Source organism: Gossypium arboreum, chromosome 10, assembly GCF_025698485.1.
Source record: "Gossypium arboreum isolate Shixiya-1 chromosome 10, ASM2569848v2, whole genome shotgun sequence".
NCBI lineage: Eukaryota > Viridiplantae > Streptophyta > Magnoliopsida > Malvales > Malvaceae > Gossypium > Gossypium arboreum.
In genome coordinates, this window is record NC_069079.1 from 22,536,109 (window position 1) to 22,550,990 (window position 14,882).

Below are 14,882 nucleotides of genomic sequence, written 5' to 3' on the forward strand. Positions count from 1 at the left end.
AAGTGAAATTGACTTGGTTTGTGAATGACAGAAGAAATTAGTGAATTGTATAATATACGAATGCTTTACCATATTTGGTAAGTTTACGTTCTAAGCCTATGAACTTACTAAGCTTTCATAAGCTTACTTGAATGTGATTTTCATGTCTTGTAGATTAACGTGGAGACGGAGGATTGGATCATCACCAAGAATCACACTATCTAGACGTTCTCTGATAGTTTTTGGGTTAATATCTTTTGATTTATATGGCATGTATAAGTATTTGGTTGGATAAAGTTATAGATGGTTAAAGTATGTAAAATGGATGGCATATATGTATGAAACTTAATTTAATGGTTAAGTAGTAGTGTGTTAATATAAAATGCATATTATGGGCATAAATTGGTTGGTTGGTTGGTTGTAATTTGTATATAATTGTGTTTAAGTGCAGGTAATGGATGAAAGGGTGAGAAAAGTGGCCTAAAACGGCCTATTTTCGTCCATATGGTTAGACACACGAACGTGTGTCTAGGCCGTGTGTGACACACAGTAAGCCCACGGGCGTGTGATATGACCGTGTATCCCCTGCATCCTTAAATATGAAGTCAGGATAGTACACGGGCTAAAGACACAGGTTGTGTAAAGGACACGGGTTTCAAGTATAGTCGTGCGTCAAAATCGTGTGAAAATGACTTAAAAATGGTAAAAAATTCAGCTTACTACACGGCCTAGCCACATGGGCGTGTGCCCCTTTGATCTTAAGAAATTGCAAGTCAGAATTGCCCATGGGCTGGCCACACGGCCATGGGAGCCATTCGGACTGGCCACACGGGCATGTGCCTCTAACTTCAAGAAAAAATTTTTTAAAACTTTTCCAAAGTTACCAGTTTAGTTCCAAATCATTTCTAAAGCATGTATTGGGCACCATAGGCCCATATTAGGGACTTTATGGTGAAATTTGAAAAGTTTTGATTTGGAATGCAAATTTATGACTTGGTTTTGTACAAATGCTAATGTATAAGTTTGGTAATGCCTCGTAACCCTATTTCGATGACGGATACGGATTAGGGGTGTTACAAGTCGGCCCCCTTTTTTCTCGAAGGAACTTGTAATTTCGTTAAAATATCCAATCACAAACCATGGAACAGATTGATCATGCCCCAAGCGAAGAAGCAAATTCCAAGAATTCTGTTAGTAACGTTCATCAGGATTACCATAAAAACCAGTAACCCTCCATGTTTTACCATTTACGAGATCGTGAATATTCGTATCCACATGAAAAAGCGAATAACTTCTAAGCGACACCAAAACATTACCTTTCCATCCCAGGGATAATCCTCCATTCGAACCAATTGCCCCAATATCAATACTATTAGGAAAATCACACTTTAAACGCACCATTTCCATCTTTTTTTAATTCAATTTTGTTTCAATAAAAAATAAAATACGGGGATTAATGGCCTTTAATTTGTTACGGAGCCTGTTCACAGTCCGAGGTCTCCCAAACACGGACATTCCAAGCAAGAAGCTTTATTGCGCCCGGCTGCTCTGTCTAGTAGAGCTAGCCGATATATCATTAACTCCTCCATCAGAGTTCTAACCTGATAGATGGATCAAATCATTCAACATACGCTGACATTCTTGCCCTCCAATGCATGTAACGAGTCATTTTCTTCATCTATTTGCAACTCCATAGGCCCATGTCCAATAATCGTCCTATTGAAAGCTTGATTTGCCACGTTGGTCCATTTAGTCAATCCCTTATCATGCGCTGATTGACCAGATCCTATGGGAAGAAAATTAGGATTTGGATAAAATTGAGCCAATTCATCCCTTCGATTATTCCCAGAATCACTCATATTCCCTAATTTTCGGCCCATTAATTCTCTTTCCTTTTCCAACAAACTACTTTCTGTCCCATCTGCTTTCCGAAGCCACCTGCTAATCGAGGAAGAACGCCTTCTCGCCGCTGCACGTAGAGATATATCCCAACCAAAAACAATTTTTGAAGGATCAAGTCTGGTACGAACAGGGCAAAAGCTCTCACCATGTCCAAGTTTTCCACATATAAAACAAAAAAGACTGAGTTTTTTGTATTGAAACGAGCATAGAAGACCTGATCAGTGCCAATTATAACTTTCTTTTTTCGTTTCAAAGGAACAGTTACATCTAACCGAACTCGAATACGCATAAAAGAGTGGAAATTTATCGACCAAAAAGACGTATCATACTCCAGGAACTGACCCAGAAAATCCTCAAATTGTTTAGCCATAGACTCCGTCATCAACCCCGGAGGAAGATCATGAACTTGGACCCAGAATTCTAATGATGCTAAAGGAACACAGGATGGATTCTCACCTGGCTATATCCCATGAAGTAGTAGAAGGTGATTGTTAAAAAACCACGGCGTTCCCGCAAGTACTCTTTGAATATCCACTTCATGAAAAAACTGAAAAAGAATCCGTTTCTCTCCCAAATCTGAAATACAAATACCCTGGATAGGACGCCACAGATCGTCCATAGTGTTTCGTAGCGAGGGAAAATGCACAATACTATCAGTCAAACAGCGGCCCACCAGACTTAGTTGAAGATTCTAGTCCACCACCATTACATCCTCCAGAAAAGCCTCTTCTTCCTCATCCACCAAATTAAATTAGCCAAATTGTCCCCCATAAAGCACAAACAAGATAGAACAAAACTACTCCCAAAACTAAAACCAGCAAAAAGATCTCAAAAGTCAAAAACAATTCTGTGTCAAAAGACAAAAGAAAACATGTCAATAAATAGACTTACGTAGTAAACATGTCAATAAACTGACTTACGTAGTAAATTGAGTATTTTTAAAATTATAAACCTAAAGGGGTAATTGTCTTTTACCTCTAAAAATATATGCTTAGGTTTAAAATAGATTTGCCACACAGACTCATTTATATATTTATTATTAATTTTAATATTATATGTGTTGTATATAATTTTACGAGTTTAATTTTTAAATAATATATTTTAATTATTGTAATTAATTTTTTAATTTGTTTAATATATTTAAAATATATTAATTTATTTAACAATCAAATAAAAAATTTAAATACCATATTAAAAGATTGATATTTTGTAGATCAAGAAATTTTTAATAATATTAAAAATTCAAATTATAATTAAAATATTTTATTATTTTCAAAATATATAATTTTACTTCATACAATCATTATTTAAAATAATAACTAATAAACTCTATTATAATATATTAATTATTTTGATAATTTAAGTATAGTTCTAATAAAAATTCCTATTATTAAAGCATTTATACAAACAATAAAAATATGATATATTATTCAATTTTTACTTTTATTTTCTTAATAGTCAATAAATTGATTATAATAATATGTGAACAATTTATATTTTACACCCTTCCGTATATTTTTGTATGATTAATATTTTAACGATCCAATATTTGAATTGATTGATATACTTGTACCTATCAAATATGTAAAATTTTAAATTGATTTGACATTTCTATCATATCGATCTAAAAAAGTGTCTATATTTATACTTGTTGAATAGTTTAAAGTTTTTTATATAAAATAAACAGTTTAAAAATTTTAATTTACGTCAAATTTGATATGCATTATCTATATGAATGAAATATAAAATATGACAGTTAAATCATTAAAATATTAATAAAATATACAAAAACCGGTTTAAGTGGATCCTTCGCCAATATATAATTAATATGTAGCAAAAATAATATCAAATAAAAAATAATATATATATATAGAAAATATTTTTAAATGATTGTAATTGTAAAAAAAATTATATCAACTTTTACTTTAATTATAATTATTATATTTTAAAATGATTGTAATTGTAAAAAAAGATTATATCAACTTTTACTTTAATTATAATTATTTTAACTGGACCTTTTAAGTAATAAATGTAAATTATAATTATTTTTAAAGATGAAATTATTACAACTTTTATTAAATTATAGTTTTAATTATTTAATAATATGATAGATAATAAAGATTATTCTCATTAGTTTAAAAACAATTTAAATTAATGTTTACATATATATATATTACAGATATAATTAATTTTAAATAAAATTATTTTAAAAATTTTTAATTTGTCCATTCAATTTTTTAAAAGACACCCTCATTTAATTAATATTAGTGTAGTTCCTAACCACATTTCGCATTGAGTAAATTAATTTTTAACCAAATTGTAAAATAAAAATTTGAAGATGGAAAATATGTTCTAAGTTATATATTCTTCATGCATTTAAAATTTAATCTCGTTTTTAGAAATTTAATCCCTTATTTTTTGAATTTAAAATTCAACTTCAATTCTTATCTTTCTTAAAACTCTTCTATTATATTCACTATTGTGACATATTGAAATTTAAAAAATACTCACTTTATAACCATGTGATAAAAAATGACATTGTAATGTTTTTGAATTTAACAATGTTGGCAATTCTTAAATATTCACGTCTATATTATAATCAGAATAAAATATTTAGATTAACTAATAACATTAAAAAAATTGAGGTACCAAATTATGTAAAAGATTATAGTCATTAACTTTCAAATTTGAGCATAGAATAGGGACCAAAATTGAAATTTGATTATTGTTATATAATCTCAAATAAAAAGTAAAATGGTGTGTAATTTGGCACGTGTAATGTTAACATTTTTAATCGAATAAAGTATTTAACTACATTCTAAAAGTTGAGATACCAAATTATGTGAAAAGTTAGAGTTTAGAAATTATATTTCAAATTTGAACATAATATAGGGACCAAAATTAAAATTTAACCATTATTTTATAATCTCAAAAAGAAATAAAAGCTATGTTTTTAAACACATAGTATATAAACATTTTAATCAAAATAAAGTATTTAAATTAATTATGGTATTGTAAATGTTGTTGTACCAAATCATATTAAAAACTAAAGTATGGAGATTAAATTTAAAATTTGAATATAGCATAACAACCATCATTCTTATATAATCTAAAAATAAATAAATAAAAAGTAAAGGCTTTTGTTTTGTGTTTGGACAGGTGTCGTAAAAGGGATGTCTTAAGCATTCCGTTTATATTTAGACTATAGATTGGTCCTACTCAAAATAAATTACTGATTAATATAATCTAAATGAGGAGCAATCCACTTATATTAGTACAAAATATTATTTCGTAACTTTTATAGAATTAATATTTTAATAATTTAACCGTTATATTTTATTCTCTATTTATGTAGATTATGTATATCAAGTTTGGCATAAATTAAAATTTTTAACTATTTATTTTTCGTAAAAAATTTCAACCGTTAAATATATATATTAATATAGACAATATTTTAGATAAATATGTTAGAAATATTGAATCGATTCAAAATTTTACATGCATGACAATTACAAATATATTGACAAATTCAATCGATAGTATAAAAATGATGAAAAGATGTAAAATAAAATAAATTTATATAAATGTTTTATTCGTAATGATGGAAGTTGGGGGGGGTAAAAGAAAATAAAGCGATGTTTAGAAAGAAGAGTGTGAAAATAGGGAAATGGGTGTAATAGCATGAATTCCAAAGTCAGTGGGTGTAATTTTATACTTTCCCATGTGTGGGTTCTTTTGAAACTCTGGCATTCATGTGGGGCTTTTTTAGTTTTTATTTATTCATGTGGCACCTTACTAATTTTCGAGTATAGATTATATGAAATTGTAACTCCGCGTTATTTTTATCTCTTTCTAATAAGCGAATGACAAATCAAATTTTTTCTACTGAAAAATTTTAAATCCAATTTAAAATGTTAAAAATCAGGATGAAAAATCTGATTTGTCATTCTTCTATTGGAAAGAAATAAAGATGACGTGAAATCACAATTTCGTACAATCATTTATACGGAGAGAACTTTCAAGTGGAAAAAAAAACACAAATGATCATTGCCTTTCTTTTATTATTTGTTTTTGGCTTAATGCTAAGTTTGCCCTCCCAACTGTACATATATTCTCCCTTTAATATTGTTTTTTCTTATCTCATTTTAGTATTTAAATTATCTTTAGTTATCTAAATTAGCTCATAACCTTAAAAAAAACAAAGACAAACACATGGCATCATGTGAATTTTATTTTCTTTTTAAAATATTATTTATATTATATTGATTAAGAAAAGTAAAAAATCATATATAATATATAAATAATTTAAATTTTCACAAAAATAAAAAATAAATTTTATTTTTACAAAATTCTAATATATATATATAAATATAAATTTTAAAACCTCATAATAACATATAAAAATTGAAATTTTTATAAATTAAAAAGATTTAAAATTTTCAAATATATATATATTAACAACTTTATTTTTTTTTTTTCAAAACTTCAAAACAATTGGTGAGGATTCGGTCAAATTGTTTTCAAAACAATGAATAAAAATTCAAAAATTGAAAAAGTTTAACTTTAAAAAAGTTTAAGGTCTAGAAATTGAAATTTTGAAAGAAAAAAAACAACATATATAAATTTTAGAAAATTTTAATATATATTTTTAAATTTATAAAATATATATTTTTTAAAAATTATAAATAATAGAAAATATTTTAAAGTCAAAGAAAGCATTGATTAATCAGCACTTAATCTTGAATCACTCCGGAAGTTTCACGAATGTCTCAGTGGGCACGTGTAAAACCCAGACTCGTTAGATAAATGTATTTAAATACTCTTAGTTATGTTAATTTTTTATTTAGTTAATTCGTGATATTAATATTTGATTAAGTTATGGTAAGTTAGTGGACTAAGTATAAATAATCTAAATTGCTTTAGCAACATAACGTGGCATCACAAATTCGAATTCAACGATTAGATCGAGTGTGGAGTGTCACATTTAGTGTTCATCGACGATCGGATAACTATTAGTCAAAGTCAAGATATTTTTAAAATAAAAATAAAAATATTTTTTTTCCTATTTTTGAATTTAAATTTATTTTTTAAAAATTTTAATAAACATAATGCCACGTGTCAACAAATTTTTTAAAGTTGTTATAAAAATAGGATTCAACCCAATTTTTTTTTATCAAAATGAGATTAAAAAAAAAACTTTTAAGAACCAAATTAAAAAAACGAGTATAATTCAATGGCAAACTGTGCATTAAGCCTTCGGCTTTTACTTAAATCTATACTACTATATATATATATATAAAGGCCCTAGTGCTTTCTTCACTTGACACCTGTCCTTTTCATTCCCTTTTTCTTAAACATAATCATATAATAGTTAAATTTCAAACTCTCCTTTTTTTTTAAGATTATATAAGAATAGTTAATTTTCAATTTTGATCCCTATAGTTTGCTCAAATTTGAGATATAATCTCTATACTTCAATTTTAAAATAATTTGGTACTTCAACTCTTTTAATGCCATTAGTTAGTCTAAATACTTTATTCGATTAAAATGTTAATGTGAATTTTAAGAATTGTTAACACTGTTAAAATTCTCTATTAAATTCAATTCCATTACAATATCATTTTGTTACATGGATCCCAAGTGAATTTTTTAATTTCAAATGGTCACACCGACAAATCTAATAAATGAATTTTAACAATGTTAACAAATATACTTACATTTTTAAACTTAAAAATAGAGGAACTAAATTCTTAAAAATATAAATATAAATAAAAATAAAAAATGTTATAAAAAAATTTCAAACATATGAATAGTACAAAAACTTTGAGAAAAAAAATTTAACCCAAGGCGAGTAGAAATCATATTAGTTTTATTAATAGAAAAATATTCTCATATAATCAAGGAAAATATATATATCAATGCGATACAAAGACAACACTGAACGTAAGTCTGTAAATGCGATATAACAATGCATGGTTAGGGGTTACCGGAAGTGATATCCCGCATGACCGTAAGTTGAGGGCCAGACCCAGATGCTGTTGGTTTCCGCTTTCCTCAATAGGTTATCGCCTTCCGGTATAAGATCCGATGAGGAAGAACACAACCAAGACATGCATATCATAGATATAAGAAGATTAAAAGCCATGTTATTCAGGCTGGAATATGAGTGTTGAAAATGAATGTGCCCCGATATAGGCGTGTACAATTTTCTTAAAACTTTTACTTGCATTTGGAAGGTCCTTGAACTTTAAAAGATATACCCCTGTCGTAATATGTGTCACACATAAGAGATGTCACCATCCAATCTAGGATATTCCATTGAAAGGACCAAAAGATAGACAAATCAATCAAGCCCTTTTCTACAAAATGATTATTAAGTATATGGTACTCGGATTTAAGTATAAGGGTTGAATATGAGTATATATTCAACACGAGTTAACTTTTTTTAAGTTTATTTGCAGGCCCTCAAAAGAAACAGCAATGAGCATAGAATTTTAATAAAATACTAACTTATCCAAAATATAGAACACCTCCTAAGGTAGCAAAATATATCAAAATAATGCGAATAAATGAATTGCCGAGCCAAGAGGAAATGGAGTTGTTCAAATGGATTGTAAGCAATGAAAGCAGCGAAAAGAATGCCTTTCAGAAAACAGCAGTGCTTGAATTGAAGCTAAACATTACAAATTTTACATTAACTAGCCACTAAGCGTATAAACAAGATACTTGTACTCACAAGTTATTTGAGTTCGGCTAAAAACTTCTTTGAACTAGGCTCAATCATTATCAAGTCGAACTCAAGTAGCCTAAGTTGTGAAGCAAGCTAAATTTGATTATCTTAATACTTAACTATCAAGCTTAACCGAGCTCTTTTGTTTTTAGTATTCTTATTTTGTATTGAAAATGTTCAATTTAAAGCACGATAATCAAGCCTAAGCTCAAACATTTCAACCTTTATCTTGCATCGAAGTTGAGCTTTTAAACTGAAGCTCGAAACGAGCTTCGAGCCTTAAATTTGGAGCTGAGATCAAGCTTCTTCCACTTTGAGCTTGGCTAACTTGAATGCACCCCTAACGGTAGCTACTTGCATTTGAAGCTAAGTTTACCTTGTTATCATAGTGATGAACTAGAGGACTGCTCCGGAGCAAGGAAATGGAGACCCAGTGATGATGGCAATGACCACCAACCGCCAAGAATTCCGATCAAACGTATCTTCTTGTCCCCAATTTCGACAATAGCAAGGCAAAAAAGCTTGTAATCCTGGACTTCTACTTTGCTGGCATGCAGTGCCTGCACGATAACATAGTTTTCATTTAATACGAGCAGATTAAAAAGAAAATCGAGAATATTTTACCCAGAACAGGTTCTAGACTAGATGCTTGTTGAGTGCATTGTCCTTTTATCAAATATAAATTACCTTCTCTATATATCTGTTCATATAGGGAGAAATGATATCCCAGTAAGAAGTCAGTAAAATTCACCCCTATGTTACTCTGACTCGAGTGAAGAATTGGATGTGGGTACATATCGGACATGAGTATGCTTAATTTTTTTAAAGAGTTTTTCCATATATTTATAAGGTCATATCTCCATACTCAGGTACTCCAAGAAAAATGAAGAGACAGAGCAACATATGTCCACCTGAGAAATGAAGACACAAGCAGAATAGTTGTTGACAGGGTAACTTCAGTTTTTTACATTGCTCTGACTCTTGGTTTCTCCCATGTCCGACACATTTGGATATAGGTATAGGAATAAGACACTCCGCAGGCTGGAAAAATGTAGGAAAATTTGAACATGCTCATGTTGGATATATATACCCGTATTCGACACTTATATCCAAGTATGATTAACGTAGTTAGTTTTGGCTCGCGGTATGTAAATGAGATGATAACTTCCAAAAAGTTTAAGCACTTCAAATGGAAACGTTACCAAATCAAAGCAAGAATCTTCAATTAAGCCTCAAACAATTGTTCATCAACAAGCATTAAAAGAATTTAGAGCAATAAAACATACCTTACATTTGTAGAAATGAGGTTTTTGGCGCATATATCCATGACATAACTGCAAAAGCGAAAGTAAGGTCAAAAGCTACTAAAGCAAACAAGGACAAGAGCAACATATTACTGTCCAGGCAAACAGACAACAGGATGCAGATTGTACCACAATTGTTCTTAGCTGTATGCTCCTATGTTACTCAGACTCAGGTTTGAGTGGCAGGTACGAGTATATATCCAACACGAGCAAGTTCAATTTTTTTTAAAATGTATTTGGAGGGTTATATGCTCGTAGCCATGTCTGAAAATGTGTCCAGCACAAGTAAAAGAAAAGTTTCCTGACCTTTTCAACAAAAAGATAGATTGATGAAGGGCTCGGTTTGGTGCTGAGATGGAAAAGAAGGATCCTAGTTATAACTGCAAAGGGATTATCCCAGTTGACCAAGACAGTAAATACGAAAAAAAGGGGCAGCCATAGTTTCCTCATTAACAACCAGAGTTTGTGTCGATCATCTTCGCCTTCTGAAGCATCAAATGACTCTAAATGATTGTCGTCCGCAAAAATATCAAGACCTATGTCATTTTAGTACAAATCATGCAACCTGTTAGAATGCAACCAAAAAATGAAAAAAACCGATAAAAGGAAACAATCATGCATAAGTAGGAGTAATACTTTGCAGGCGTTGTACTATAAGTTTATACCAGGCAATTCCCTCCTATGTTAATCAGACTCAGAATCTCATGTGCAGGTGCTTATCCAACATGGATATATTTAACTTTTTAAAGTGTTCATGTGTTTGGCAGGTCATGTCCCCGTACTCATATAAGACTTAGAGACGGGGCATTTCAAGAAAAATAAATAGTCTGGGCAACTTAGATCCACTCACCATCCATGGCATGTGAAATATGAGACCAACAGTAGACGGCTCCAAGCATGACTGATGCACCAAAAATGCTTCTCATATGTCTACTTCCTGGAAAAAATTCCAATATCAACAAGGTTTCTAAACAATGAGAACCAAGTGTCATATAGAAACAAACCCTAAACCAAGCCATGTTACTCAAACTTGGGTACTAGTGTCAAATACAGATATGTGTCCGGTATATGTAACGGGTAAACTCAATCTTTTCGAGTCTTTTCCATGTATTTGGATGATTCTTCGAGGGTCATATCCTCGAACACAAACTCAATTACATTTCCATAAAATGTACTTTATCTACACAAAAGTTCAACAATTACAAATAACATAAAATCAGACATGGGGCAATCTTCCATGGAAATGAGTTTCAAATTCCATGAGATGTATATCATCAACCCGGTTGAACTCGTAAACAATTCTTTTCGATACGGAACAATCTTTTTATCTACACGTAAAGTTCGACAGATAAAAATAACATAAAAGAAAAACACTGAATTTTTGAACTAACAGAAGAAAAGGGTTTCCATAAAATCAAAAATCAAGAGAAACTGCAAGTTTAATCAAGCGGGTAACATTCAAAAGTTGCTAGCATGGAATTAAAAAATGCAGAAATTACATAAAAAGAGAACAAAAAAAATCACTAAAAAAAAAACTTGCCTGAGAAGCAGCAATCTTGAACATATTTTCTCTGTATATTTAGCATATATTCAAACTTCGAGGCTCTGCTTTGCAGTTTAGGTTCAAAAATATGAACCCATGTTTTCAAAGGTCTAATTTTTTCATTAACTGCCGGAAATGAAAAGAAAAAACAAATATTTAAAAAATGAAAGAAAAGAACAATGAAAATATAGTTTAATGAGACTTACATAAATGCCGGGATTGAGAAAATGATTGTCTAAAAGGAACCAGAAATTTGGCCGTCCAAGCCATCTTATTCAGTTCACCGATGCAAGTTTCTCCGCTTAGCCGCCGCTGCTCTGAAAATGACGAAGGACTAAATAGTTGAACAACAGTACCAGTACGACGTCGTAAGGACGTATCCTACGTGGCAGTCGTGTCATCTAGCTAAGTCAACCTACGAAGCTACAGTTGGACTTCGATTTCTGTTGGGTTTCGTTTCTTAGCTGGAGTTCTATTTAAACTTGGGTTTTGTTTTTGGTTAAATTGTACTATTAGTTACTAAATTATAGGATATTTTTTTTTATTCACTTAACTGAAAAAATTACAATTTAATTATTGAGGTATTCAAATATTTTTATTTAAGTCGTTAAACTATTAAAAAATTATTAAAGCTATCGGATTATTAAATTTAATTTTTTAAAAAATTCGTTAGTTAACTCTAAAAGAACGATTGTAACAAAAAAAATTATATGACATTAATTTTAACATCTTAGTGATCAAAATGGAAAGTTTTGATTAGTTTAATAACTAAATTATAAGTTTTTAGTTAAATGAAAGAAAAAAAAACTTATCCATAATAGTGTAGCTTACCCTTGTTCTTTTGTTTTTAACTTCTCAACCTTTTTTTTTTTTTTTAACCAAAATCAACTGATGATATTAATATTGGGAGAAGTGACGGTTACATTATCCCACCCACCTCAAATTTAATTGGTTAAGTAGATCGATGCATTAAATACCAAACTTAAAGAAATAAAATTAAACAGCGATTGAAAAGATCTGAGTAGCATAAAAATAAAAACAAAACAAACTTCTTAAGCAAATGAAACGATACTCCTCTGCAACTTCATGCTTCAATGTTGATCACCAGCATAAATCGAAACAGATCTTCTTCTCACTCCCTCCAATTACGACATGACTTCCTTGACCACAACCCACTTTCATCTCTCACTATGCATGTCCCGTCGATTTCGCTCTACCTCTTTAAGTTTTTTTATTTTATGTAATTATTATAATCTATATAACTATATATAAAAGGAAGGTTGTAATGACCTTTGTCTGTTGGCACTAGAGAGGTTAAATTTTAGTTTTGGTTCTTTTTATACTTAAAATTGAGATTTAATTTTTATATTTTTTATTTTTAATATAATATAATTTTTATATTTTATAATTTTATTAATTAGTTCCAATAATTAATATAGTTAATTTTTCGATTGAAACATTAGGTGGTTATATATAATTTGAATGATTAATAGTTAATATAGTATCATTATAAGACAATGGTTAAATTTCAAACTTGGCCCCTAGACTATGTTGAAACTTGAGATTAATCTATATAGTCTCTCTATTTTATAATGTCATTAGTTAATCTAAATAGTTAATATTATTAACTATGTCAATCAAAATGTTGACGTCAATTTTTTTAAAAACATTATTCCAACAAAAAATTATTTTATAATCACAAGTTCGAATTGGTGTTTTTTTTTTTAATCTTAATCAATATTTTCAACTTTTAATTCAAAATGTCACACAAAAAAAATAATAAAAGAATTTTATTGGTGGTAACAACTAGATTAGAATTTTAAATCTAGAAAGTAGAGAAACTAAATTCCAAATGTATAAAGTGTGTAAAACTTAAAGCATATTTTAACATTAAAATTTTACTTTTATCTTTAATTTGATACAATCGAATAATTAACTTTATGCTAAACGTGGGTTGAAATCATACTAATATTAATTATTAAGATGTTAAATTGTAACTCTACTAATCTTATAATAATATATTGTATAATGTTTTAAAGATGTTAAATTTAAAATCTATTCCTTTTTGTTGCTTTGATATTGTATATAAACTAGTTATATTATTAATGTATAAAATAATATTAATTTGAAATCTAAAATATTTTATTTGTATGCATTTGAAATCTAAATTTTTTTTTGGTATAAAGAGAAGGATTAAATCGTAACTTAAAATATTCGAGGTCAAGCCACTCTGGAATAATTATCATGTAATAATAGGACTTCGTCTGACAGTTACATGAAAAAATACCTACCCACCAATCTTGAGAAGAACATCATTAATGTTAACTCATCAGCTACCTTATTACCATCTTTCTTGTACTAACATTTCTTTTATACACCACATTTCTTTTTGCATAACAACAAAAAACATATGGTATCTAAAAACGCTACGGTAAAAAAATTCATAATTTGTTAAGAACAATAAACATGATATTTCAAAATATTAGGATAAAAAAATTCAAAGGAAATTTCTTTAATTCATTTAATGAATGGGATCATACAATTTGAGAAAAAAAACAACAAACACTTCTCGTAGGTGGTGAAGGACAAGCTCTATTAATACCAGGGGCGAAGCCAGAATAAATATTTAGGGGAGGCCGGATAAAATTTTAATTTTTTATAGTTTATATATTTATAATTTCTAAATGATTAAATCGAATTTTTATAATTTTAGGGGGGCCAAAGTGCAATTTTACCTAATTTTTAAGGGCCAAAAGAGCAAATTTACATTTTAGGGGGATTGGGGCCCTCCCCCCCCCCCCGCTTCGCCCCTGATTAATACAACAAAGGCTTCAACCTCAGCACCAATAGAACATTATAGTACGTTGAAAATTGGCTCTATCACAACTCAAGCATCACTTATTTAGAGTAATTACAAGCTCTTAATACAATAAGGAAACAGCCCTGGATGGTCCAAAGCGTCAAGCAAAAATCGGAAAAAGAATCGAGTACCCACCAAATTGGAGAGGATGACGACAAAACTATCCCTAAAATCACTTGTAAAAACAATACTACATACATAAGTAAAACTAAAAATATGTTACAAGAGTAGACAAAAACTTCTACAACTAAAGACCTATTAAACAATGGAGACCTATTAAACAATGGAAAACAATAAAAAAACATATAAAACTTACAACAACTACGGGTCCAAACTAACTCGTAAAATCATTTATTATTCTGAAATACTCTCAAAATAGAAATAGATTAAGAAGCTGACAAAGAGCCATCTACTTTCCAACAAAAATTGCTAGTAGCTGATGGAGTTTCAACAACGATAAGCACCGTCAGTTGTCCATTACAACTTGTGAAAATACTAAATATACTCATAAAATGTATTTACAAATTGAAAAGAGAGAAGGCACATGAAGTGAATGAGAAGAAT

The 14,882-nt window shown here is 29.4% G+C and overlaps 1 protein-coding gene across 4 annotated transcripts; it reads right to left on the reverse strand.

Moving 5' to 3' along the window:
• Positions 1 to 7,733: 7,733 nt before the first annotated feature.
• LOC108487542 (uncharacterized) lies at positions 7,734 to 11,805 on the reverse strand. 4 transcript variants are annotated; one of them, XM_053020504.1, is made up of 7 exons: positions 11,665 to 11,805; positions 11,456 to 11,584; positions 10,766 to 10,852; positions 10,222 to 10,451; positions 9,898 to 9,945; positions 8,988 to 9,171; positions 7,734 to 7,950 (listed from the first exon to the last, which is right to left on the reverse strand). In XM_053020504.1, exons 1-6 carry the CDS (start codon positions 11,726 to 11,728, stop codon positions 8,995 to 8,997), a joined length of 735 nt encoding a protein of 244 aa, XP_052876464.1. In that variant the 5' UTR covers positions 11,729 to 11,805; the 3' UTR covers positions 7,734 to 7,950; positions 8,988 to 8,994. The 4 variants fall into 4 exon arrangements, with proteins under 4 accessions (XP_052876464.1, XP_052876463.1, XP_017647402.1 ...); XM_053020503.1 differs by having other exon boundaries at positions 7,734 to 8,143; XM_017791913.2 differs by lacking the exon at positions 7,734 to 7,950 and having other exon boundaries at positions 8,525 to 9,171.
• Positions 11,806 to 14,882: the final 3,077 nt, after the last annotated feature.

Coding starts and splice junctions, on each gene's coding strand:
- LOC108487542 (XM_053020504.1), bottom strand. CDS start 11,728: ATGGCTTGGACGGCCAAATTTCTGGTTCCTTTTAGACAATCATTTTCT. Junction 10,853..11,455: donor TCAAGATTGCTGCTTCTCAG/GCAAGTTTTTTT, acceptor AATTTTTTCCAG/GAAGTAGACATATGAGAAGC. Junction 9,172..9,897: donor CTCATTTCTACAAATGTAAG/GTATGTTTTATT, acceptor GTTATCGTGCAG/GCACTGCATGCCAGCAAAGT.